At 33.1% G+C, this 27,722-nt stretch overlaps 4 protein-coding genes and 1 long non-coding RNA gene across 9 annotated transcripts; 3 read left to right on the forward strand and 2 right to left on the reverse strand.

Annotated features, from left to right (window-relative positions):
• Positions 1–703: 703 nt before the first annotated feature.
• AcCoAS (acetyl coenzyme A synthase) lies at positions 704–13,816 on the reverse strand. 2 transcript variants are annotated; one of them, XM_069116480.1, is made up of 12 exons: positions 13,613–13,811; positions 13,329–13,529; positions 11,117–11,332; positions 6,845–7,040; positions 5,580–5,811; positions 5,220–5,391; positions 4,572–4,764; positions 4,328–4,483; positions 4,055–4,222; positions 3,789–3,978; positions 1,426–1,671; positions 704–1,347 (listed from the first exon to the last, which is right to left on the reverse strand). In XM_069116480.1, exons 2-12 carry the CDS (start codon positions 13,415–13,417, stop codon positions 1,151–1,153), a joined length of 2,055 nt encoding a protein of 684 aa, XP_068972581.1. In that variant the 5' UTR covers positions 13,418–13,529; positions 13,613–13,811; the 3' UTR covers positions 704–1,150. The 2 variants fall into 2 exon arrangements, with proteins under 2 accessions (XP_068972581.1, XP_068972488.1); XM_069116387.1 differs by having other exon boundaries at positions 13,329–13,816.
• On the forward strand, positions 2,017–4,252 carry LOC138183381 (enolase). 2 transcript variants are annotated; one of them, XM_069120267.1, is made up of 4 exons: positions 2,017–2,426; positions 2,629–2,753; positions 2,810–3,058; positions 3,185–4,252. In XM_069120267.1, the coding sequence occupies exons 1-4, from the start codon at positions 2,032–2,034 to the stop codon at positions 3,727–3,729; spliced, it is 1,314 nt and encodes a 437-aa protein (XP_068976368.1). In that variant the 5' UTR covers positions 2,017–2,031; the 3' UTR covers positions 3,730–4,252. The 2 variants fall into 2 exon arrangements, with proteins under 2 accessions (XP_068976368.1, XP_068976449.1); XM_069120348.1 differs by having other exon boundaries at positions 2,852–3,058.
• A 3,914-nt stretch (positions 13,817–17,730) lies between the features above and the next one.
• LOC138184848 (uncharacterized) lies at positions 17,731–22,754 on the reverse strand. 3 transcript variants are annotated; one of them, XR_011174442.1, is made up of 8 exons: positions 22,683–22,754; positions 22,367–22,514; positions 21,695–21,798; positions 20,892–21,018; positions 20,277–20,401; positions 19,300–20,192; positions 19,018–19,222; positions 17,731–18,522 (listed from the first exon to the last, which is right to left on the reverse strand). It is a non-coding gene; the product is annotated as an uncharacterized LOC138184848 (long non-coding RNA). The 3 variants fall into 3 exon arrangements; XR_011174431.1 differs by having other exon boundaries at positions 17,731–18,910; XR_011174436.1 differs by having other exon boundaries at positions 18,769–19,222.
• LOC138183953 (zinc carboxypeptidase-like) lies at positions 18,997–22,454 on the forward strand. Its single transcript, XM_069121564.1, has 5 exons — positions 18,997–19,224; positions 19,842–20,147; positions 20,923–21,010; positions 21,742–22,029; positions 22,240–22,454. Exons 1-5 carry the CDS (start codon positions 18,997–18,999, stop codon positions 22,452–22,454), a joined length of 1,125 nt encoding a protein of 374 aa, XP_068977665.1.
• A 1,447-nt stretch (positions 22,755–24,201) lies between the features above and the next one.
• On the forward strand, positions 24,202–27,074 carry LOC138183491 (zinc carboxypeptidase-like). Its single transcript, XM_069120482.1, has 6 exons — positions 24,202–24,380; positions 24,737–25,255; positions 25,636–25,723; positions 25,842–26,044; positions 26,464–26,548; positions 26,799–27,074. Exons 1-6 carry the CDS (start codon positions 24,237–24,239, stop codon positions 26,990–26,992), a joined length of 1,233 nt encoding a protein of 410 aa, XP_068976583.1. The 5' UTR covers positions 24,202–24,236; the 3' UTR covers positions 26,993–27,074.
• Positions 27,075–27,722: the final 648 nt, after the last annotated feature.

A 27,722-nucleotide genomic window follows, 5' to 3' on the forward strand; every position in this document is an offset into this window, starting at 1 on the left:
ATGGGCATGCGAATATTTTTACAGCGTTTCTTTACATACGAGGTGGACTGCAGTAATTTCGTAACCGCATTCGTACTTTCAGTTGTTGATAAGTATCCTTCATAACGCTAACAAGACTCAGTTAGGATTTTCATGAGCGTTTTTCTTATCGCAAGTCATCTAAGACTCAACAACTTAATGAACAAGTTAAACGAAAGTAAAATACGACTTGATGAGATCCAAAAAATTACGATCAGCTACATTTTTAAATAAAAACGATCGGAATTTATATATCGTAACAGGTTCCTAAAATTATACTATGATAACATAATCTGGCATTAGCATTCAAATACATACATGTACAATAATGTACATACGATATTATAATTACAATTAATTTTTTTGATACTTTCATATTTAATGTAGACAAATCGTTTAAATATGCACACCATTAGAATGCACATTATAAAAATTTTCAACAGTGACAAACATTTGTTGTAAATCTTTCGAATTTTTGATATTCTCTTATATCCATAAAATATTGCCGAATATGAAATCAATCGATGCGCAACGGTTAATATATTTATAATCGATTTCTGATAAATCGTAGATAGATAAGATTCTGAAACATTTTTAATAGTTGTCTTGTTCCTTAGTTATATAACATTTTTAGTACCTTCATATTGTACAATCATATTTTAAGATGATCATAAAACCGTTTCGATAAACTTCTCATTTCTAAATAATAGAGAAGCAAAGTAGCTTATGAAATATCTTTTTTCAAGCACTTCTGTTAGAGATACTGCGCCGGCAATATTCGGCTGAAAGCAGTAACAATTATTGCGTAATAAATATCTATGAAATAATTCATAAATAGTGACGTGAATAATAATTATTAACGAACGGGATTCTGATGTATAAAATAAAAATTTCATTCTTAAAATATGACTACAGGGCCTGATCTTTCTCTATTAACAAAAGTTATTCTCTCTATATTTCGATAAGCTACATATTCCCCTGCATTCTAAAATTAACTTCTCGCGTTATTCTTTTCAGTATATTCAATAACTCGAAAGTCTTACTTATTTATCGGTCATCGGAAGCGTGTCGTTATCATTCATTTCTAAGCTACTACGTTTCCATTGAATGACGCTATATCGTCGACATTTGTTTAAACCTGCGGTCTCAATTGAAAAAGGACATCGACGATGCTTTCATCGGCTAATGTTGATATATCACCGACGTTTCTATCTCCTGCTGCGATTTTTCTAAGTATACGTCTCATAATCTTGCCCGACCGTGTTTTTGGCAGTCCTGGCGCGTGTTGAATCACATCTGGTTGAGCGAAGGGGCCGATTCGCTCACGCACTATTGATAACACATTCAGATTAATATGTTTAAGAACGATAAATTAATTATAGGTTGAAATTATATATTCTTAACTACCTCTCTTTTTAAGCTCATCCTGAAGCTTTTTGTCAAATTTGGCACCCTCGTTGGGTGTAACGAAACAATGAAGGCATTGTCCTTTGACAGAATGTGGCTTACTAACTACCGCAGATTCAGCTACCGAAGGATGTTCAGTCAATACACCTTCTACTTCTGCTGTAGACATAAGATGACCAGACACATTTAACATATCATCAATACGACCAGTTATCCAAAAATAACCATCCGCATCACGTCTAGCACCTGAAATTATAAGAAATGTGTACATATATACTTGCTCGTGCATACTTTATAATAAAAATTATCATTCCACACAGATAAGAAACACGAAATGTTTCACATTACAACTCTGCCATATAACTAAAATATTGTTTCAATTAAGAAACGAAACATATGTCGGACTTCGACTGTTTTAATTCAAAATGGCTATAACCATGGTTTAATTTATAAAAACTTTCGTTAAAAAATTCCCAATAGCAGCAAGTTATGTACCTTCATCAACCACATTGACATTTTTCCAATTCCTCTTCGATTCAGGACCGTATCTCCTGACAGACACTTAATTAAATATCATTTATAAACGAATTTCAAAGAAAATACAGAATGCCTATTCAAAAGGTTAAAGCTCGCCAAATTTTCAACTCCAGGGGTGATCCGACTCTGGAAGTGGACATAATCACAGACGTTGGATTGTTGAGATCTTCCGTACCATCTGTTTTGGTACCAAACCCTAATCAAGCGCAAGAACTAAGGGATGGAAACGAAGCTATGTACCATGGACGTTCAGTATTCAGAGCTGTTGACGTAGTTAATAACATAATCGCACCGCAACTATTGAAGTCGAGGTTGGAGGCTTGCCAACAAATGGAGATAGACAGCTTGCTAAACCGTCTAGACGGAACCGAGAATAAATCGAAACTAGGTGCAAATGCAATTCTTGGTGTTTCCATTGCCTGCTGTAAGGCTGGCGCCGCGAAGAAAGGACTTCCAGTTTACAGGTAATTAGTAGAACATTAAAATAATCAGTCATAGCTTAACGTTACAGATACAAAGCGTATAGCTTTTATTAGCCAAAAAATGTTTATTTTTAATCAACTACGCAATCTATATGAATTTCAAAGCAGATGGGGAGATATAAAAATTCTGTAATTAATTCATTTAATTACGTGCATCTCTCTCACTTGATTTTTTCTCTTATAGATATATTGCAGAATTAGCTGAAAATGGAGAACTTTATATCCCTGTTCCTAGTTTCAATATGATCAGTGGAGGCAGGCATGCGAATAACACGTTACCATGCCAAGAATTTATGATCCTGCCCATAGGTATTCTTATTTCTTTGCCTTGTTTGTGCATACTTTTAAATTTATAAACATATCAGGAGCTGAAAGTTTCGCTGATGCTATGAAAATGGGTATGGAAGTGTACAGAGTACTCGAACGGAAGATCGCGGCTGCTCAAGAAATCCAATTACCTCTTCCGGTTAGCGACATCGGTGCATTTACACCTTTAGAACTGGAAGAAGATAAGGAAGCTTTACTGCTGTTAGATGAATCTATTAAAGAAGCAGGTTACGAAGGAAGAATTAAGATAGCGTTGGATATGGCAGCCAGTGCCTTTTACAAAGAAGGTTAAGAATGATTAATAATTACAGAAGCTGAGCTATACGATAAGCTACGACTTAACAATATTCAACAAAATTTTGATTATACATTTAATAATTAGAAAACAATAATAATATATCTTTTTTTGATAGGAGGATACGATTTAGCATTTAAGACGGAAGAGTCTGATCCTGATGACTATATGGAGTCAGAAGCGTTGAAAGATCAGTACTTGGAATACTTAACAGAATTCTCATCTCTCGTCTCCATCGAAGATCCATTTGATCTCGACGACTGGGATGGTTGGCTCACGTTAGCTGATCAAGATATCCAAGTCGTTGCGGACGATTTAACTGCGATGAACATTGACAGAATCGAGGAAGCGATTGAAAGACAAATGGCCAACGCTATGGTGCTGAGAATGTCACAGGTTGGAACCGTGACGGAGGCGATCAACTGCGCAAAAATAGCGAGGATCAGTGACTGGGGTTATATCGTGACAGCTTGCGAAGGAGAAACTGAAGACAACTTTGTAGCTGATTTGGCTATAGGACTTTCTGCTGGGCAATTTAAAGCCGGAGCACCCTGCAGAAGCGAAAGAACTGCTAAATACAATCAAATATTAAGAATCGAAGAGGAACTTGGAAAGGATGCAAGATATGCTGGTCTCAATTACAGGAACCCCTTGGCCAAATAACTCTTCACTACGCTCCAAAAATCTTTCTACCATTGTAAAGTTAAAACTGTTATGCTTACCATCTCCCGTACAATAATATCCATGAAATTTATCGAAATATGTGCTTTGGAAACGTTGATGATTTCCATGGAGAGACCTCATCATTCCTGGCCAAGGTTGGCGAAAAACTAGATATCCCTCGCCTTCGCCTTCGATTAATCGTCCGTCTTCGTCCAGAATTTCTGGCAAAACGCCAAAGAATGGGAACGTCTAGAAAGTATCAAATATATCAATTATATATTTCACTGGTTTGACGAATAATAAGAAATACAAAATAACAACTTACTGCAGAACCTGGTTTCATTGGAGTAGCACCAGGAAGAGGAGTGATTACGTGGCCACCAGTTTCCGTTTGCCAAAACGTGTCTGATATACTGCATTTTCCATGACCCACAAAATTATAAAACCACAGCCATGCTTCAGAATTTATTGGCTCTCCAACCGAACCCAAAACCTGAAACAATAAATTATTTTACAATTTCAATCTTCTTAGTGTAAAAACTATATTGTATATATTCCTATAGATATCTCAGTATCTTCTTTTCCTATTTTGACTTACCTTTAAAGTAGACAAATTATGTTTCTTTACCAAATCATCTCCAAACTTCATTAGCGATCTAATTGCTGTTGGCGCAGTATAAAATTGCGTGACTTTATATTTATCGATGACTGCCCAGTATCGATCATTTCCTGGATAAAACGGTGTCCCTTCAAACTGTAGATTATAAATTTATCAAGACAAACCTATTATTACATAGTAGACATTTTGAATCAAAGAAAAAATAAAATATCTCCAGACTCACAATAATAGAAGTAGCTCCATTTGCTAACGGACCATATACGACGTAAGTATGACCAGTGATCCAACCAACGTCAGCTGTACACCAGTACACGTCACCAGGATGATAATCAAACACATACTTAAATGTCGTGGCTGCATAGATCAAGTATCCGGCCGTAGTATGTAAAACGCCTTTTGGTTTCCCCGTGGAACCACTGTGCAGGAAGAAATATTTCAGAGTTATTTAAGATAAGAAAGAAATTATTATATATTATTGTAGTATCGTGGACAAATGGCCTAAGAAATATCGGGTGAATCATAAACAATATTGCGGGAAGGGCTAAGTGCCGTTAGACCAAAAAGGGCTTGGCAGTTTTTACCGGGGAGTCGAGTGCGGAGGAGTCGAGTTGAGTAGTCGTGAGTTGAGAGTCGAGATGTGAGGAGTCGAGAGTTGAGTTGCCGAGTTCTTACGAGTTGTGAACTATTAGTTGTGAGTTGTGAATTAACTATTTAGTTCTAGCACATTACTGTATTTAGTTCACGTTAAGTAATCATCGTTTCTTATCTAATCCATTGTAAATAGATCTATCGATCGATAAACTTATTATATAGGATAAATAAACAGTTCCTATATTATATTATTCATACACTATTTTGATGGGAAACATACCTTGTGTATAAAATAAAAAGTGGATCTTCCGCATTCATCCAAACTGGATAACACTTGTTTTCAGCATCTTCCACTTCATCATGCCACCAACAATCGCGGTTATCGTCCCATGGAATTTGTGGGATGTTAAAATCATTTCCATCACTCGTACCGTTCATTCCATTCGTTTTTTCTTCAATACGAATTCAAAAAGTTAAGTCTTAGATTAATAAAAAAGTTATTTCTGTTTTATCTCTTTTCCTTTTCTAGTTATATTTTCATCTTTTGTTTTGTATCTGTTAGGTACATTTGTGTCCTGATTTTTGCTATCCACGTTAATTCTACGATTATTATTAACTGAAAGTCTTTATTCCACTATACCTGTTGAATGTAGCTTGGCACTGTGTGGATTATTCAGTCTTCTCAAATGTGCAACTACTATACAACACTCAACCACGTGGTTATACTTTTTAACTTTCTTCAAAGCATCGTCACAGATAGTCTTCAAAGATATAAGCTTCTCGCCTCTCCACACACCGTCAGTCGTAATCAGAATTTTCGCTTTTGAATCGATGATACGCTCCGCCAGCGCGTCCGATGAGTACCCTCCAAACTAATTGAACAGTCGTTTTATAGCATTTTCCATTTTTATGACGATATTATGAGATATTAAAGACATTTAGTTTGGATTTTAATTAATCAAAAGTTACATGTTTCTTCTATCATACCAACGACATTAATATTTTTTATATTTATAGAGATTTATCAAGACTTAAAACAAGTTCTAGTATAAGAATAAAATAGCCCATACATTATTTTATGGTTTAAATACAACGTTTATATTTATTTAACGTTTTAAATTTTATGACTGAACATGTATTATATACGAAAAGATAGAAGTGATCTGGTACTCTTATTCACTAAGCTATTATGTATGACATTTTTAATCTATGGGCCTTTTAGCTTTATTGATCTCAGTTTTCCTTCGCCGTAACTTCAACAAATATATCTAATAAATATAACTACACGTAAACAAAGCGTATATTTTTACCATAAAAAATATTGATATTATCCGTTGAGCGAAACTAATTATTGCACTGCAATTTTTCTTTTCGTCTTGTTTTTTGTCTTATATGTCGATGGTATGACGTTACATGTGATATTATGATACGCCTGTTAATTATCTCGAACTTAAATGGATAGGTAAAGTAGATTATTGCTAGCATTGCTCGTTCAATGTTGATGTGATTTTTACATACATCTCTTACATAATAAAAAGTAATTATATGACATTATTATAGTTAGAGACAAAAGTTCTGTCCGGAAATTAAGCGAAAAATGAACAGATATCAGAAAAATTCTTAATTTAGCCTTTGAAATATTTACTTTATCCTGTCCAAAGTATGTACGTATACGTAATATTTATAGCTTGAGTAATCTACATGAACCATTTTTAACTTTCTGAATAGCAATAATACGTCAATGCTGACACAAAGCGATACGAATTTACAAATCAAATAGTTAATAACGAGCTTTATACGTTGTAAGTCAACAGGAAATTGCATTATGTAAAATGAGATAGTCTCAGGTTCTATTACGATTTGAAATTTCATGGTTTCTCTGGGATAAACAGAAAAGTTCTTTACCACTACGCTGTGAACAGCGCCGATTCTGGTACACGCGAGCATGGCAATAGGCAGTTCCAGGATCATAGGCATGTAAATCGCAACACGATCTCCTTTCGTCACTCCTTTGGATTTTAAGACATTTGCAAATCTGCATACTTCCTCCAATAGTTTTCTGTACGTCAGACGTGAATAATCGTCCGGGTCGTTGCCCTCCCTAAAACATGAAAACATCACTCCATTAATTCCCGACAAAAGTCATTCATTGTTACTTTTGAACCGAATTGAATGCTTCTAAGTAATCCTCATGACGAGATATACTTGTCTATGAAAGATTGGGAACACAAGTGTCAATGAACCAATTACTCACTAATTGATCTATGCCTTAGGAATACGCATAATGGAATAAATTCAGCTGCATTTAACTTCTTAAGACCTTTTCTTATTTCATTATTTCATTGTATACATTTTTATAACATTAAGTCTAAAAAACTATTTTTCAATAAGAATCCTCTATTTTTGTATTTATCATAAGTGATCAAACTTATTATATAAATTATAAAAAATTAGTATGCTTCATCTATTAAGTAACAATAGTTCAAAAATGATTATTAAACCTGCAACATCTCCACTCTAATCGTTTAAAATTAATAATCAGTTTAACTCTCAGTTCACACACGCGTGTTAAAGAAGTTTAAAGTTCAGGTTTCATGTTTCTCAAATATTCCACGAGTTAGAATATTTTCGTATGTACTTTGCCCCGATATTTATGACTAAATCCAATTTTGATCATGCCTGGTAGGTTTAGCAGCTACGACCTTATGAATTTATCCATGCACCTTACGTGACGATAAGGAGCGAGTTTCTATTTGAATAAATACATTGAATAAATACATTTAAGGCCATTCAAAATCTTTTTTCATAATTTCAACATCGTTCTCAGATGTTCCACTTAACACTTGATTACAAGAATGATAATACATATAACTGCATTTTAAATGTGTCATAAAGCTTTAATTACTATATTTTAGAAACAAAACTTCTCTCTCTCTCTCTTTCTTTCTCTCTGAATAAATACACATTAAAACCATTCAAAGTCTCGTTTTCAGATGGAAATAATTTTATTTTTAAACTAGTGCTTGTTTACGAAAATAACAATATAATTCCACCCAATTAGTTACCATGAAACAGTACTTTGCGTTTGAAACAACAAATACAAATTTATGATTTCACGTAAAATTCAACAATTTTATCAGGTTTTTATGTAATACCATTTGTATCTGACTGCTTGTTTGTCATAGTATTTACAAAGCTAAGATCCACTATAATACGGTTCAATGATAAGAATCACATCTATACCCATGCCTATCAAAAAAAAAAAGATTAACGAATGCCATATATTAAATATCAATACGATCACGTGAAAATTGGAATAGTTATATAAAAATTGTAATCGCTATTCTTTTACTAACTGGTCTGATAACATGCTCGATTAACGTTCGATGACAAAATATGTTCTTCTTCGAACAGTTTAGACTTTGTTTTGTACATATCACATTCAAAGCAACATTTCCTACATTCATGGTAACTTTTTAACGGTATTCTAAATCCATACATGCTTTCACAGGTATACCTTTTCTGGATTTAAATTTGTAATTAACAGTTACTTTCAGAATTACTAATACTAGTTAGTGTAACTGCTGAAGTACTTAATAGTACGAATAATATCTGCAGTCTGAAAAAGAAATATCTCAAAATTAAATGTCCAATGGGAAATACGTAATACCTACAAGCCTTGTAGAAATAAAAATTTCAATAATCACGATAAGTAATGGAAATACTTTGCTTTTGTATAATCAATTAAATTATACATTCCATAATTTATATAATATTCTTAATTGCCTCCTTTCGTTCATTTACTCAATGATGTAAACAGCTATCAATCAAGAATTATAAAGAATTTTATAATTCCTTCTTTGCGTTATGTAACTCTATTCGAATTATATTCGTAAACAATCCTACTACGCGCGCAAACTTTGATTTTTGCAGCTGCCACGTTTTGAGAAACACATAAGACAGGCATATTATCCAGTCACGTGAGCTAACGTGATCGTACCACGTGCACATGACCAATCAGGATATCGTAACTGGTAGTGTGCCAAATTTTGAACGAATAGGAGAGCATCGTACGACAAGCACAAACGATAGAATAGAGAGGACGAGTGTCTGACTCACTATCGATTGTATGAGCATAGGATTTCTCCACCAACTTTTCTACTGCCGCTCACTATCTGAAATGATAGCGATAGAAAAGTAGAAAACCGCGACCCGTTGAAAAGTATTCAATATTCGACGCCTGGTATAGTCTGGTATAGCAATTGCTGAACATTTCTTCTAGTAATATAAAATTAAAATAACTGTATGTACAAACGAAAATTAAAAAGTATAATAATACGACATTCATAAAAACAAAACAAGAATAAATAACAAAATCTTTTTCACGTAACTTTCGTTTTGGAGATCTTAGTCAAAGTAATATATTCAGAAGCAATATACACTTTGTATGAAATATTAATTTTATGACATATAAATTATTAATCTCTATTGGTAATACATTTTTGTGTTAAAGTTTATATTAGATCATGTTAGAACTTTTAATAACTCCAACAAGATAGATATACAGTATACAATATTTTAATATTAAATTTATAGTAAGAAAAGACTAAAATACCTTAAACTGATTAATTTTAGACAATAAATAAATTAACCAATATAAATACCTTTTTCAGTTATAACTGTCTTATCATGAATAAAACCAAATTAATATCAAGTTCAAAATAGAATATTTTTCAGAAATCAAACAATTTTTATCTAGATCTAGTTTACAATGTACTACTTCTGTAAGAATAGACGATATTCCTCTTTTCTAAGATAAAATATCAAAAGAATATTTGGAAAAAGAATTAGAGAAAAGTACATTGTGGAAATGCTTGGCTCAGTCAGTAATGTCACCCGACACTTTCCAAATCGCGTCCAAACACGACGAATAGTAGGTACTACAATGAAAATAAAGAAATTGTATCACTTATGCAACACTTGAATGACTTGCGTGTATAAACGACAGTATATTTTGCATAGCAATGAACCACTGAAAGCAGCACCGTTCAAACGGACGCTTTGAATAATTGTATTTAAGCTATTTAGTTCAGAGAGATACCAAGTTGCGCTACGTGTCGAATGAAAGTCCCTGGTGAACGTAAAAGCGTACACGCATAATGTTTTATGGTCTTTCAATAATAAGCACAGAAGCTACTACGCCAGAACGCTGCTCCTGTAACGGCAGATTCTTTTAGATTTTTGTGATACTCGCGAGAGGTTCGTTTCAAGTTCATATAAAAACGAAATACGCCCGTGAATTTTTTGTTTGTGGAATTTCTACGCTCGTTAAAACATTTGTGTAGTTAAGTACATGGTGTTCTCGTTGAATATTCATAGAGATTTCTCGTGAACGAAAAGTAAGAAAGTAGGATATTTTACACATAGTAGTTAAAAAGGTAGAATTTGAAAGAAGGAATTTTTACAATGATTTTGAAAAACAGATATTTGAAGGTAAAATGTTCAAGTATGGCGTAAGATAAATAAAAGGTTGGTAAAAGAATCTTTTTGCTAATTCCACGAATATCATTAAGTGACGATATACGAAAAGTGAGATTTCTTTTTCAATGTTACAGATAATGTATTGTAAAATAAAAATGTGAAACAAAATTAAATATTAATGAAATTCGTGCTAATAGTAAGTCAACGCCCTTGTTAATAAATTGAGATAATCCGTTTGATTGTGTATATGTTAATCTTTGAACAAAGGTGTCTTCGACTGCTTTTAACTCGTTTTTGATGATATATTGAACATCTGCGATATGAATATAGAAAATAATTTGTTTTATTACATATATATTTTCTTAATTGAACAAATAAAGATCCTATGAAATATTAATTACTTAAGAGTTTCATACACACTTATAAAATTATCAATAAAATATGTGTATCCGTACAACGTAACGTACGTGGATATTAACGATACTATTTAATAAAAAAAAAATAAAAACAGAAAAGAGTACACATATGAATTACTCTTATCACTCCTTATTCTCAGATAAACATATCGTGTATTCCTTTTTTCACGCGCATCAGTTACACGAATCAATCGAATGTACTGCAGATTTCATAACAATTAAAATTCCTATGAATGTATTGACCGATAAACGAATAACAAAAAGAAACGAGACGCCTTACCAATAAAACGCAATCTTGTCGCCGTTTCCACTCTTCACATTTTTGTCCAATAGGTTGAAGCTGATGTTCGTTGACGCACCCTCCATCCATTTTATGAAAATATCTCCCTTGCTCAAGTCGAAATTATATGAAAAGAATTTATCATCCACTGCCGGAGTTTCCCAATAAAACTGTTTTGCAATTTCGCTCCAGAATTCTGTCGGATTCTTCACAGACCTAGAAACGCAAAAGACCATGAGCAATCTTGAAAGAATTTCTTTTAATATGGTTAAAGGTATGTCAAAAACAAGCTTGTTTCATAGATCGGTTGCGTTGTATTCCACATGGTTTATCGTTATAATTCTTGTAATATATTAATAATCAAGAAATGATTGATATTGGTACAATAATTGATCGATGTTCTTTCATGTGAGAAAATAAAATGTATAACAAAGAGTCTGATTAAGTTCGATTGTGATTTAAACAACGAAAGAAACGAAAGGATTAGAAAACATCAGTTTTGAAATTTTTAATACATTTTAAATGATTGTAAGACTGAAGAATGAAAGATCGTGATAAGACTAAAATAAAATAAGAGATGGAGAAGTGAAAAAACGAGATTAAAGAATGATTTCAAAAAGATTAAACAATTAGTTAATGGTGATAATAGCAAGCTTTACTGCACTGTCGCTTTTGTGGTGTTACAGTAAGTCATAGGTAACACAGATGCGATGCAATGATTAATTAGAATTAAATTGAGATTTAAATTTAGATAGGTTTTATAGGGAAGTTAAAAAGCGAATTTCTTTACGCGCTATCAAAATGAAATGTTATTGAAAGGATGATCGACTGATATAGCGATAGTACTCTATGAAAGAACCATTCATTCAGTAGGCTTTTACAGTTTAAGAGAAAATTTGAATGACAAAGATAAGAAAATATTTCATGTTTATTAAGTTAAAAGATATTATAGATTTAATTATTACTGAATTAGTTATAGATGAATGTGACAGCCCTTTTTTATGAAGATGTAATTACATACGATTTGGAGTAAAAAACACTTCCTTTGTGTACAGACAAAAGATTCATCTAAGTTAGAAGTTTTTTCGAGGTCATTGAAGACACAAATCCTCAAGATGGGTAGAAATTGTTTCTTGTAGAAAGACGCTAGACGGATCGATATCATTGTTCTATTTCCATAATACACAACTACCGTGTATCACTACGTAAAATATCTGCAATATCTAAATATCCAAATTTTCTTTCAAACCTTGCACAGGTTTTTCTTTAAAACATTTTTAATACTGCCTTCATTCTTTAAGGTACATTTAACAATTATAGCTAAAAAATTAAGCAGCCCTATATATTTTAATTTAAACAAATAAATGAAAATGTAAAACTTATTAATATTTTCACTGATTGACATTTTTATTACTAGCATCTTAAACAGTCATTTAGAAAATTCGATTCAATTATTCAAAACAGTTGGTATTATTATATTCAGATACTTATTGGAAATTATATAATCTGTATGGTTCCTGGAAGATGTCAGTGCAAATCACGCTTCAAAATCAATTTTTCTCAAATAATAGCTCTAGCATATACACAGGGTGCACTTAATAAATACGTTGACACTTTATTTACGATTAATACACACACGTTACCATCTATCAGTATTCACCCTCTTTCATTGTCCCCTACTAATTCTAACACCGCTGCACCTAATTGCATAGACCGTAAAACAAATCTTCCATTACCTACGAATAAATGCGAGATTAACTTCATCGAACAAGTTGTCAGTGATTTATAATTAAAACGAAACCATTAAATCGATTATTCGAAAAAAATGATACTATTCAGTTGGAATTACAAATCTTTTCGCCAACTGACTCTTAAATTTCATATTTTCATTCATAAATGGTAGATAATAAAATATTAGGAACTTTCGACCGAGCTGTCCCTTGGTCAACATTATTGATTCGCAACAGCCTCAACGTTCCACCTAGAAATAACACTCTTCACAGGAGTGCCACTAAAACTTAAGAACAGATCCCGATTTGTAATTACAAAAACTACCATTGAAAAAGTAAAAGCGCAAAAAGAAGTTAACAGAAAGGGAATGAAAAGCATCATCGGCGAGATGTCAAAGACTACACCGTGCCATCTGTCATCATCCCTCTTGTACCGACTAAGCTGGACAAGACGTCTCTTATTTCAAATAGAAAACACTTACTTTTCATGCATATTTCTGTATTGTTCCATGCTGCTGCAGTGCGCATTTTTCGCGATTTCAGGATTGGGGTAGTACAATCTGTCCGCCATCTTCCTGGTTCCAGTGTTTCAAGTTTTAACCCTTTTCAATTCCACGATCCTTTAGCTTAGGGGGCTCGAGTAGTTAATCGATAAAGTGTAGAGTGGAAATCCGACGACGACACTTGAATGCGTAATTTTATACAACTCGTTTTGTACTTTTTTTTGTTTGAAATGAATACGTTGCAAAGGATAAAGGACGGATACCACGATTAAATTTAAGGTGAACGGAGGAGGCACTGCAGTTACTTGGAAGCATGCACCTCCGCTCTCTTTTTCGTTACAGCTCGGCTGATAAACCGCGACTGGGCTAGATTTGCAATCTGGCAATACCGTCGACCAATGTTGGCGTCAGTGTTGAGAGGGAAGGCGCTGTCAGGGACGTATCTCCTAGCGTGTCGCTAGTGACCCACGCTGGACTTTCCGCTCAACCATTTGATATTTTGGCTATAAAAAGATACAGAATCATATAATACTTCCTGGAATCTCTTGCACAATAATTTGTCAAGTTACAAATTGTTTGTTACAAACTTTTTTTCTTACAATATTATAATTTTACATGGAATAGATAATCAAATAATTCATTATTTATAGAATTTGATTTGTTTTATTACCAACCCTGATTGACGCGTTATAGAAACTTCAATAGTAATAATTTGCGAAGTTTCACTGATAATATCAAACCCATTCTATCATACTATAAGAAGATTCAGACATCATGTTTAAGTATAGAATTATAACATGTATTGCAATGTGTTGCACACTAAGCTCTTTTCTTTGCAAAACAAAGTTCTTTTAATAGATATAATAAATGCACTGTGTGTATCACCAGTGAAAAAATAAGTATTTTATGTCTTTGTATTGTGTCTCTTTATACAATTGATATGAACGAGGTTCTTGAACAAGATAAATAATATTGTACATGTTAAAATATAGTTATATAATGCTACTACGTACATTTGGGATAATATGTTGAATATACGTATTATATAAGTTTGTAAACTTTGAAATGTAGTTTACCAATTGACTTGAAGTGCCTGGTCGCATGTTGCGCAATGCGAATGCGCAGGAGTTAGACAATTCCAAACTTACCGACACTCAAGTGATCAAACTTAACCTTCTTATTGCCTTTTTTCCATTAATTCTATCATGTTACTTATTTATTATACATATAAATATATAAATTACGAAACTGTTTCTAAATAAATTTTACACTAATTCCCAAAAAAAATATTCTGGTATAATAAATATATTTGATACTTTTATCGCTTCGTAATTTCACAACCATGTACAATGTCTGCTAAGTATCAAATAAAATTATTAAAAAATATTATTGCTACAACAAAAGATTAGAAAGATTAGACTTAGCAAATTAAATTGTCAGCAAGATTAGAAGTTACCTACTGTACCGTGCGATCGGCGGTATTTCGATTTGAATGCATCCATATTGATCACGTGACCATGCATTCGCTATTAGCGTGAAAGTACATAACCTTTTTCTGAAATTTTCAAAACAAAGAAAATAAAAATGTATTTTTATTGATTACACGTAGTTGTATGGTATTCCCTAATATATTGTTATACAAATTTCTAAGGATAACATTGTCGATACGATATTATTGTCTACTTCCTGTTGCTTTACGCCCATCTTACTGACGCCTTTAATTACTTCATTCTCATTTGAAAACGCGTAAATAAAGTACGTACGTAAGCTGTTCCAAACTCATGAAAAATATTATTTCAATACAGACATAAAAACAATTTTTTAAGTAGCTTAACATAATTTTCCACTAGCAATTACTTATCTCGTTAATGAATTATTCGTTTATACATTTTTATTTTTTGATGAATGACTTTTATTAAGTCATATGAATTAAGTAATTAATATGGAAACTATCGTTGATATACCAAAAACTATAACCATAGTAATAAGATGAAAAGATAGTTACAAATCTAATAACGAATTGAAATATCTTTTTCTTTAAGCTATTAATGCTCTTCATATCGATCTTCGCAATCGCAATATTTTCAGCATTATTAGTCAATTACGAAGAAATTAGACTATCAATAGACTGATATATATAACATATGTTCTCACGTACATATTCATATATTTATATGTGTATTCTTGCTTCCTCTAACCTTTTACCAACCGTTTCTATGATTTCTCACTATCGATACCGTATTCTTGATCAAATACTTCAAAACCACTGATACGATGATTATAAAACAATGATATGAGAGTCGAAGTAGGATCAATTTACATACTCTTACAGGATATGTAGTTGGAATTTTTATTGCTTTGTCGTGCACGTAACGGTGAACGATATCGATCTTGAATCTGACAAGGACTCGATCATTGTTGAACAGTTGGTAGTCAATAAAACATGGCAAGGACTCGATCCAAGGTTCGATCGTAATCGTAATAAAAAGTTTCTCTTGCTTGATAATTTTACACGTGGAATATACGTTTCGTTTCATCATTAATATTAATTTTGTTTATATGTTTACAATATTTTTATCATTGTTTTCATTATTATTATTAGATGTGTTGTAATAATATCACGTATTTATCAAAATATTTGTACAGTATAAAGATATAACGAACGTAATTTGCAGGACTGGACCGGGAATAAAATTTTCCATTTTCAGTTCATTAATTAAATTCTACATAAAGCGACCCCACGTCTCTACCGGCTCATTCGGAGTTTTCTCAAAAATTCTGGCCACCGCTCCTGGTAGTTTGGATAAGAAGTTAATTATAAACTTGACGAACTTTCTTTCGCAACTTCCTATGTAATTATTTTCGCAGAAAGAAATTAATAATTTGATGTTCAAATATTTGACACAAAAATTTGTTTGTATTATTGAATTGCATTGTGTGAAATAGTGTCAAACGAATAACATTCTGACAAATGTGTGAACATCTAAAAGAAAATGATATTTCAAAAATGTACAGACAACGATTGATCTATTATCATATTAATCATTAACATGTTTAACCATACAGACTTAATGCTAAGAATTAGCTTTATCTTTCTAAGCTATTTTTGATGATAAGGATTATAGAGAAGAACTATACTTAATCACGATGAAATATGATAAAAAATTGGCCACACGACACTATTAATATTTACTGGCGTTCTGTACATAATTATGAAATATTTATGTTTAATATCTTTTATCTTGTTTTTATGTAATTTTACGAACACATAAAATTATTAATACACGTTTACGTTCTCTGCCTTACTATGAAATTTATGTTTAATATTTTTTGTCTCATTTGTATTATATAACTACCACATTTTCATGATATAATATCTTATCATGAATTAAATATTTTAATTAAGACGCATACGTTTTCTTAATATGAATTTATGAAACATAGTAACATAGTAAGGAATCTGCAGAAAATATTTAGTTTTCTTCTAGGCCAAAATTTTTGTTTTATTTCTAAATATCTTTGTATCTTTTAAGCCTTAGAATATTAAACATAATCTCAATTTGATAACAGACTTTAGAAGATTTACTTTATAAAAAGAAATTCTAATTAAAGAAAGCACCAATCAATAAGTTAAAATATTTATAAAAAATTTGATTATTATAAAATTAGTAAAAAATATGTAATGCTTGCGATAAGTATAATAATTATGATACAGTTAATAATACAAGTTTTATAGATGTAAAAATAAGGTAAAAAAGCGTATTGCAAATAAGGTTTAACTAGTTTCCAAGTGTTAAATTAGTATTATTTCCACGTTGACTCTTAATCGCATCTATTCGATAATGCCACCATCTGGCCAAGGAATAGAAGGACAATGCTAAGTGGTGTTCATTGTCCCATTTTATACTCATACAATATGTAAAACAATACGAGGTCCGGCAACAATTTCATTTTTTTCGTATTCTTTCATTACAGTGGCAATTAATGGATGCGAATTACGTTATCTGATTTCATCGACTTGTCAAGTACACACTATCCCGGAGATATTCGATTATGGGTCGTTGCATTTGTAGCTTTAAAAAGTACATGTAAATTTATCTTACGTATTATTGCGCGTTCATAAAACAAATATTGACAATTCTCATCGACGATACCTGAACAAAAATCCATATACATGGAAGTGACAACGACGAATAGATAACTGCCGCATTTTGACGAAAAATAAAATAGGAGGAACATAGATAACAAAAATAAAACGGATAAAACATAAGAAGTAAAATAATTTCATTAACAACATTTTATCGGACGATATAATCTAACGAGTGTGTACGATAATATGTTTATAAAATAAAATAATAAACCGGTTAGATTATGTTGAGTTCCTTTTCTTCCTCTGTTTCTTTTTTTTCCTCCCATTTTCTTTGATTAATATAATATTACACATGTACTTATTTATTATATATATTATTGGATATATCATTGTATATACTACATGTGTACTTAAACTTAAATTTAGATTGTAAGTAAGATATTGATTAATATTTTACATCATAGTATAAAAAAGAATAATATCCCTATAATATCCTTAAAACAGAATAATAAATCGCAGGAAATAACATTTCAATGTTTAATTCTCATATCTCAACCGAACTGAATTAATATGAATTATGCAGATTAATATGAATAAAAAATTATTCAAACTGGTTTGGGAAATGACAGAAGTAATTGAAGATATTTCGTCTCGAGTGCGGAGCACTTTCTTTAAGTAGATGTCGACAACCTCAGTTTATCTATATTTTGAAACGGTATCTTCGAGGTCTTCGACCATCGACAGGCATCCGCTTGTTTGCAACCTCCCGAGAATTCTCATTGTCCATCCTGCATGCAAATGCGTCGCCCGTATCTTTTTCCTTTTTTGTTTACACTTATCTCACGTACAGGATATTTTTACCTGCCGCGGTTGCTCCCCGTTGTATATAAAGTCGCGGGAGGATTCACTTGGGACGCTCACACCTGTCTTGTGTCTCGAAACCGTCAAGTTCATTTCAGACGGAAAAGAAAGCGATATCGATTAGTCTCCGGTTCAAAGTCGCCGCGAGAAAGCGCAACTTTCTCGGTGGAACATTGGCCGCGAATCGATCGCGTTGGGAAATTCTGAAGCCTCGCTATATTTCTGTAAATTAAAAATTTATAAATTAGAATACTGACAGAGCTGTTTTAAATCGTTTCGCTGTGCGTTAAAAGGATAGTCGTGTAACAAAGTAAAAATCGATAATAAAGGATTGCGAGTGACTGAAAATTTAAGAATAACAAATGATTGAAGATATTGGAGAGATTAGAAAAATTGGAATATCAGAGAGCCGCGAGATCGAGTCGAATTGATCAAATGTTGAATGTTTCTGAGACATATGGATAATACCAGGGACAGTATTTAAGATCCTATGATAAATTTTCCAAAGTTTGATAGGTTCTCTTGTTACTAATTGTCGAGATGAAGTCAAATTCCACGACGCGAGCTATTCTTCTACATCTTCTTTTTCTTCTTGGAAGTGTTTATGCCACTGACAATGAGAAGAAACGATACGATGGTTATAGACTGTACAAAGTTTTTGTGTCAGATACTACGGGTTTAGAGTTATTAAGGAACATGTATGACGATGATGGTTACCATTTGTGGCATCCACCGAGGATCAACAACACCGCAGAAGTGATGATCGCCCCGGCAAGGATCCAAGAATTCATGGAAAAAGTGAACACGTCGAAGCTTGAACCAGAATTGATGATGGACGACGTGCAAAGGTATATCGACGATGAGAATCCTCGTGGCAATATAAGAGGTGGTTTCGACTGGCTCGGTTATCACCGATTGGATTCTGTAAGACATTATTTTGTATTATTTTACTCGATAAATAGAATTGAAATATTTTTAGAATATCAATCCATAACTTACAATTTGAATTTTCTCTCCTTTTTTCTTCCGTCAGTTCAGTTATCATTGTTTATTTCACAAGTAAAAATATTTCGAAATTACCATAAGAATTATAATAAAATTTTAAAATAAAAAAATGGTATCACCATGGTATTGTGCTATTGTAAACGATAACGTACTACCAATATTACTACAATGTTTTCGTAATATCATACAACACTGTTGTCACTCTATTTCACTATATTTTACTATCATGTTTTCCTGCAATATTATTATTATTCCACCGTACTATATTTTCGCCTTAAATTATCACTGTCTTACCATTCCATCATACTAATCGTACTACTATATCGCAATATACCGCAATACTACGTGCAATTTGCTAAGTATAAAATTATCGAATTAATTTATCTTCAGTTATTAAGAATATAAAGTAAACATCGATAAATATAAAAACACGATTCAATTTTGTTATATAATTAAATGATTTAAATAAAGTAATTAATTTCATCGTTTGTCCTTTTACAAGGCAACGCATTATTGATCGAACAACTTCCTTTCAGATTTATAGCTGGCTAGATTCCCTCGTAACGCAGTATCCTAAGATAGTGAAACCAATAACCGGTGGAAGTAGCTACGAAGGCAGGAGTATCAGAGGCGTAAAGATTTCCTATAAGGAAGGAAATCCTGGTATATTTATCGAAGGCGGAATACACGCCAGAGAATGGATATCACCCGCTGTCGTCACCTACATCCTGAACGAATTGATCCTTAGCGATGACTCTCGTGTTAGATATATGGCGGAGTCGTACGATTGGTATATTTTCCCTGTATTCAATCCTGATGGCTACGAGTACACTCATACTATGGTAAGAACGCTTTGATAGTTTTCTTATAACGCAAACAATGTTTCACTAGAATTTGTAGATAATCATGCGAATTAATATCGTTGCGAATACAATTAAAGGAATAACGTCTAGTCAGAGAATTGTTCTTACTCGCTAAAAAGGAACACCAGGTATATCTTGAAGATCTTGTATAATACTTTTCTATGTTACGCAGATCGTGCCCATTTTTCCAATCCTTTTTCCATAAACCTTCCATAAATGCATGAACATCGTCGCTGAAATTATAGTAAATAACAGTGAAACACAACGAGATTCAAATTGGAAAGAAAACAAACAATTGTAAAATATACAGAAATCTAAAAAGTGGCATCGCTTTTTGTTAAAAGTTAAAATATTATCATTTTCTTATCAAGAATACCCGATGGTCAACTATAATTTTAAGAAGACTGGTGTAGGTAAATCTATCCAGATAGTGTACCTTTTTACACCAAATCTAGGTTTCATTTACACATTCGTTTCATTCGCAATTAAAACTATTTATCAACGAAGAAGATAAAGTAGGTATTCACAAACGCTTGACGCGACTGACACAAATCGCAATTTAAACGATACTTCTTACGATAAGATCGTCAAACATCTTCTTTAAATTATTTCGTTCTGCTATCGGCCCGTTATCTATAGAATTAAGAAAAGTTGTAATTCTTTGTTTCTATTGTTTTTTTTTTTTTTTATTAAAATAGGCTTACGCTCGATAAAAGAATATACCTACAAAGTATATTGTTTTTTGGCTATTTAGAATCGTCTATGGCGGAAGACTAGAAGACCTTCCGGAAGGGGTTGTTACGGAGCTGATCCGAACAGAAACTGGAATTTCCATTGGGCAGGTAACGACCTAATACAAATAAAATAAAATTATCGCTACACTGTCTAGTTAATTGATACCTACTTCACAATATTATCTCTAATTTATGAATGCTGATAAACTGTAAATAAACGTAGATAATAAAAATAATTGCGCATATTAGAAATCAATTTAGATATTAGAAATATTGGGTTGGCAACTGAGTGATAGCGGATTTTGCCGATACCACTTAATGACAAAATCCGCAATCACTTAGTTGCCGACCCAATAATACTTACATTCTTAATTCGAGATTATTTATTTGTAGTACAAATAGAACGAAACACTCGCTGAAAGACAATCACTAGGAATTGAACTATCTATATTTTACAAAAGAAATAAATATTTGTCCTTCTATATTATTGTATTATAGATTATTAGATAGCAGAGGAATAAAAGATTCTTCATTCTTATATCTTTAACGCTAAAGATCGATTCAGTGGCTCGTTAATGAATCAATAACTATTAATATTTTCATTATCGATCGATAGAAACGAATAGAATTATCAATTTCTCTAACATCAACGAAAAATCAGTGTGTCCTTTGTGTTTCGTTTTAAATAATATCCCATTGTTCTTCGGACATTGTTCTTCAAGTCTAGAAAGTATTCCCAGTGTAAAAATACTAAAGATTTCTTCATTATAGTTATTCGTATCTCGCACTTACTGCTGAAAAATGACGCTTCTGTTACGTTGTTTCTACCAATATTTTAGAGGGTGGTACCAGCCGAAATCCATGCAGCGAGATATACCCTGGTGACAAAGCATTCTCTGAAACAGAAACAAGAACCATGTCACGATATATCGACAGTATCCACGACAAAATATTCTCCTACGTAGCGTTCCATAGTTACAGTCAATTGTTGCTCATTCCTTACGGACATACTAACAAGAGGATCAGCAACTACAACGATCTCTTGCAAATAGGAAATTATTCCATAAATGCTTTGTTGAAGAGATATGGAACGCGATACAAAGTTGGCAATATCGTCGACGTTATATGTAAGTACATTATTCAAATGAAGTTAAGATATCAGAGTATCGTCGTAATGAACACCGAGATAAAAATATTGAAATATTATAATTAAATATCGTTTGTGGGAAAATTAATGGAAGGCAAAGTAACGTAAAAACGCGTAAAATAGCGTGAAAGTAGAGTAAAATAAAATACGAGAAAATTTCTAGGCTTTTTAAATTTTGTATTCCTTTCAGACGTTGCATCAGGAGGTTCGATGGATTGGGTGCGGGGCACCTATAACATTCCCGTTACATACACTTACGAACTTCGAGACACAGGAAGATACGGCTTTATTCTGCCAGCAAGTCAAATTATACCCACTGCAAAGGAAACCTTAGACTCTTTAGTCGTTATGTTCCAACAGGCTGCGAAACTTGGCTATGGCATATCCTCGAATAATAGCACGTAGCGTTGAATTCCTACGATTCCATGATCACTCAATCAGATCCTTTTTATACAACGTTCCATTCTGTAAAATAACAAACTGCTGTTTAATAATAATGCAACATCAAGGTTACTTAATTTTAGCTACAAATCGCACATACGTAAAGGACCGTAGAAAAATAAAATATATCAAATAGATTGTACAATGTTAGTTGTTAAATGGTAATAAAAGAAATAAATAATTTTGTATTACCTCCAGAGCGGAAAAGATGGTCGTAGAAATCATACATCAATAAAACTTTGATTGATTATAAACACTGTCTTCGCACGTTTTTCTTATCTACATTTTCGATATTAGTCTTAAAATACCTTTACAATCTTTCACGATCGTAATCGTCAATTCGCTGGTTTACGGTAACCACACAATTTACGATCGCTTACGATAATGCGATTACTTAAACACGGCATTATAATTCACACGCGCTTCTTTAATCTATGCAATCGTTCGAGCCAGTCATTCGCAAGCGTTACGACGTAACAATTTCTAGCACGATCTCATCGCGAAACAATGTTAAACGATCTTCGAAAGATGCAAATAGAATGCAGCTGTGACAAAACGATAATGACACTCTATGTACTTGCTACGAGCGTAACCTAAGACTTATTTACCTAATAATTTCATTAACTTGCGGATGGAAGAAGACGAGAGAACTCGTTACTCGGTTTTTCAATTTCTTACTGTTGCATGTAGTATATAACGATACGTATATACAATAATAATTTCTTGATATAATAATAATATATAATAATAATTTCTCTATCTATAGATTCTCTACTTTTCGAACAAAAGATCTCATTTCCGTCCCTATTCAATTATACCATATCTACATTCGAAAATATTCATTAGGTTTCTATCGATTTTCAATTTTAATTTTGAAATTTAATATCAGAATCACAGTATAGGATTTTACAATTATATCCGTTTAACCGATTAGAAGAAAAAAATAGAGATGAAACATACTCATTTTTAATTCGAAACTATCATCCTTCCATTTCGCTGAACGATTTTATTCGAGTTATTAAGATTTAAAACTCTGAAATTCTATTTATTATTGTTTTAAAAAGGAAATGTAAAACAATAGAGATACCAAGTCCAGAAGCTTCAAGTATCCAGGAATTAAAAGTGTACAACTGATTGTGAAACGACTTCGAATGGTCTATGTAAGATCGTTTAGATAAAGAATCATACTCGAAATAAATCCGATAAGGTGATCCAATAAACTCTTTAATTAATCGATGATATGATTTTCGAATACCGATCAGGCAGAAATAATCATTGGTGTCGTGTGCAAGTAGAACGTTTAAATACAAGGATGGAAGTAGCAGAGGCACAATTTCCTCTGGTGACCATACAGGGTAAGATCATTCGTCGTGTTTTCTCTTCTCTTTGATATTTCTGTTCTCTTTTATAACTTCACTTTCTTTATTTTAACTCAAATTCGACTTTCTTTTCATTTTTATCGTTAATATTTAATTTTAACTTATAATAATATAATATATATATATTATAAATATAATACAAATATAATTATATTATATTATGAATATAATATAATATAAATATAATATATAAAAGAATATAAATTTCTTCTCTGTATTTATTCGAGCGTGAAAAATTTCGTCATCGTTGAGTTTTCCTCGACGCTTTTTCGATCGTTAAGGTTTTCGTGGAATTTCTTTTGTACGTCGTTTATATTCTGTATGATAGTAATAGGTTCAATCTTGTCCATTTCTTAGGAAGAGTATCATGTGGAAGTTAATTTTCGTCGCTTTAGTCGCTTTGGCGACAGCCGAGAAAGTAAGGTACGACAACTACAAGGTGTTCCGTGTCGTACCTCAGACAGAAGAACAGGTGGAAGTCATACGCAACTTGGAAGAAGTTTCTGACGCGGTATGCACATCTACTTCGATATGAATATCATTATACGTTCAAAGAATCGACTAAAATATACTTCTTTCCGTTAATTTATCATTAAACCGTAATAAATCAAACGTCTAGCCCCGAAAAATTCTTTGAAAAACCAGCCAAAGGCGAACTATAGCGATTCGATGAACTCAATCAATTTCCCGAATATTTTTCTCAATTTTCTACGTTATTATCGTTTTTTAAAATTCGATAATAAAAATAGGGACCACGGTGATTCGATCGATTTAGTCAATTTGCATATTTAATTCCCAAAATTACTATTCATTTTTCTTAGAATAATTATTCATATAATTGACATGAAAATACTCTGAAATGTACAGTTCTCTTTCTGGAAAGAGCCAAACGCCGTCCAGCGCTCTGCGGACGTTATGGTTGCCCCACACAGAATCCCCGACTTCCAGGAGACCATGAAAATGTTCAACATCCCCTACGACGTCTACGTCAGCGACGTTCAAACTTTGATCGACAGTGAAATGCCACCAGCTCAACCTTTGGCTACGTTCGACTTGAACCGCTATCATACTCTCGATGAAATCTACGCTCATTTGGACGATCTGGCCAAAGCAAACCCCGGCAAGGTGCAAGTGATCGTCGGCGGAAAAACGTACGAGGGTCGTCAAATCAAAGGAGTGAAAGTGTCCTTCGGTAAGGCCAAACACGGAATCGTGTTGGAGGCTGGAATCCACGCTAGAGAATGGATCGGACCGGCTACCATTCTGTACATGCTCAACGAGCTTTTAACCAACAAGAATGCCGATGTCAGGACACTCGCTGAATCTCACGACTGGTACATCTTCCCTGTCGTCAACCCCGATGGATACGTATACACTCACACGACCGTAAGTGACTTGAGAAACTCGAGCACCTCTTAATATAATATAACGCGAAGTTATGTTAGTCAAAACGTAGAGTAAAGTTTTAAATGCGTATCTTTCCTCTTTCAAAATGTTCTATTCTCACGACTGTTGATTTAGAAGACCGAGATTTATCCCATTGTCAATAAATTTTCCCTGTTTGATATTTTTATATTAAATAGGATCTCTAACGATAAAATAAATATCGCTGGAATCGTGGCAAACAACTCACGTTGTTCGATGACAAGTTCGATAACCATAGAATAATTCGAAGTATTAATTTTCCAAAACGAGAAATAGATGAAATTTCAATGTTATTAATAATATTTTTCAATGTAATAAATTCGACGATGTTTGTATTTCAGAACCGTTTGTGGAGAAAGACTCGCAAACCATACGGTATCTTGTGCTACGGAAGTGATCCTAACAGGAACTGGGGATACAAATGGATGTGTAAGTTCTTGATATATAAATAAACCTTAAACGAAGCTTTCGCGTTCTTTGCTAAATAATTAGATAACGTTGAGATATATAAAAATCATATAAGAAACATTCTCTCTTTATCCTTCAGCTGGTGGTGCTAGCAACCAGCCATGCTCCGAAACTTACGCTGGAAGCTCTGCATTCTCCGATATTGAAACGAAAAGTCTATCGGAATATTTAACGTCGATCTCTAGCAAATTCTCTGCCTACGTTGCTTTCCACAGCTACTCTCAGCTTCTAATGTTCCCCTATGGCCACACCAAACAGCATTTGGAAAATTACGATGACTCTGTAAGTAGAGGCTTAATAAATTTACGTATTATTCCATTAGAGGTTATATCTTAGAGCTTTTTCTTACTTTCTCCGTTTTTATACATCTATCATATATCGCGTTTCTTGCATAGAAAATAAAAATAATATATTTATAGAACACACGGCGGTTTCGTTTCGTAAACGTTATATTCCGATCTTTCTTCGATTCAATTTTGCAATTGCATTTATCGCGCAGAAATTTCATCGAAATCTCTGATTTTATCGCGCATATCTCGTTACTCAAAGAGTAATTGGCACTTCGCTTTACTCTACCGATAATAACGGTGAATGAGGTGCCATTTTTTTTTCGCTATCGATACTCTCGATCGATTAACAGAATCTCGATGAAATTTCGAAACGCGGAGGAATCAGCTAAAATAACGAACGTGCTCTTTCAGCTGCAAATCGGTAAGAAAACGATCCAAGCTCTTGCTAAGCGCTACGGAACCAAATACCAGACTGGAAACATCGCCGAAACCATCTGTAAGTACACGTTTCGCTCATTTAAATACAATAGACGAAACAATGATAGCTAACTAATACATTACGCGACTGATAAACGAATCGATATGAAATGAAAGATAATTTTCTTCGACGTGGACGTGAAGTAGTAATTAAATATAAAATTAATACAAGTAAGTTAATTAATCCGATAAGACTTTTTCGATTGGACCGATAGATTGATAACGATCTTTACTTTCATTTATTGCTACGTATCATTTTCTACTTCTAGATATCGCGAGCGGAAGTTCAATGGATTGGGTGAAGGGAACATTCCACAAACCAGTCACCTTCACCTACGAATTACGTGACACTGGTCGCCATGGTTTCGTGCTTCCGGCTGATCAAATCGCCCCTACCGCATTGGAAACCCTGGACTCTTTAGTCGCCATGTTCAAGGAAGCTAAAGCTCGAGGATACGAATAAGCTACAGACTGCAGAATAAACTACAAACAAGATTAATCGATATAAATAAATGAACGAATTAAAATGAATTGTGTATAACGAATATTATTAAATTTTTTTAATATATTTATATCGTTGTTTTTACTTCGTTTTCCTCGATTTTAACGCTGGATCTAACGCTTAAGACTCATGTACTCGGAGAGTAGAACAAAAGTGAGCGTAAAAATCACCATAACGTGATCCTACATCTAGCGGATCGCTGGAGATTTGTAACAAAAAAGCTGGTAGAAGATCGAACTTGACCGTCAAATTCAATTATTGCATTTTCTTCTATTCGTCGCGAGGATCAAAGGTCTTGATGGGAAAGTAGTCCGACTTGGAAAAAATTGTTTGAGTCTCGATGATCTCTAAACTGACTTTTTTCGCAATGTGTCTACATCTACAGCGAGAAAGCAAGCGAGAAAGCGAGCTATCGACAAAGCAGCAGAAAGCTATGGATTGGCTATCAAAATGCTATCTTTCGAAACTTGGTGAGAAATAACGAAGACCTCTCGTAGCAGGACGGGTTCCAAGGCAACGCGATTTGCCGCGGTTAGATTAACAATTTGATAATCGAGAGTAAATATTGCAGAGTCTTGATTCATTATCGAAAAGTAGACCAGGGTAACAGCAGGTTATCGCTCTTGCTGGTATTTATACGCGAATGACCTTACATATCGCTGTGTAGCATTGATAGTGGCACAACGAATGT

This window comes from Bombus flavifrons, chromosome 1 (assembly GCF_040668555.2).
Source record: "Bombus flavifrons isolate JBK064 chromosome 1, iyBomFlav1_principal, whole genome shotgun sequence".
In the NCBI taxonomy this organism is placed as follows: Eukaryota; Metazoa; Arthropoda; class Insecta; order Hymenoptera; family Apidae; genus Bombus; species Bombus flavifrons.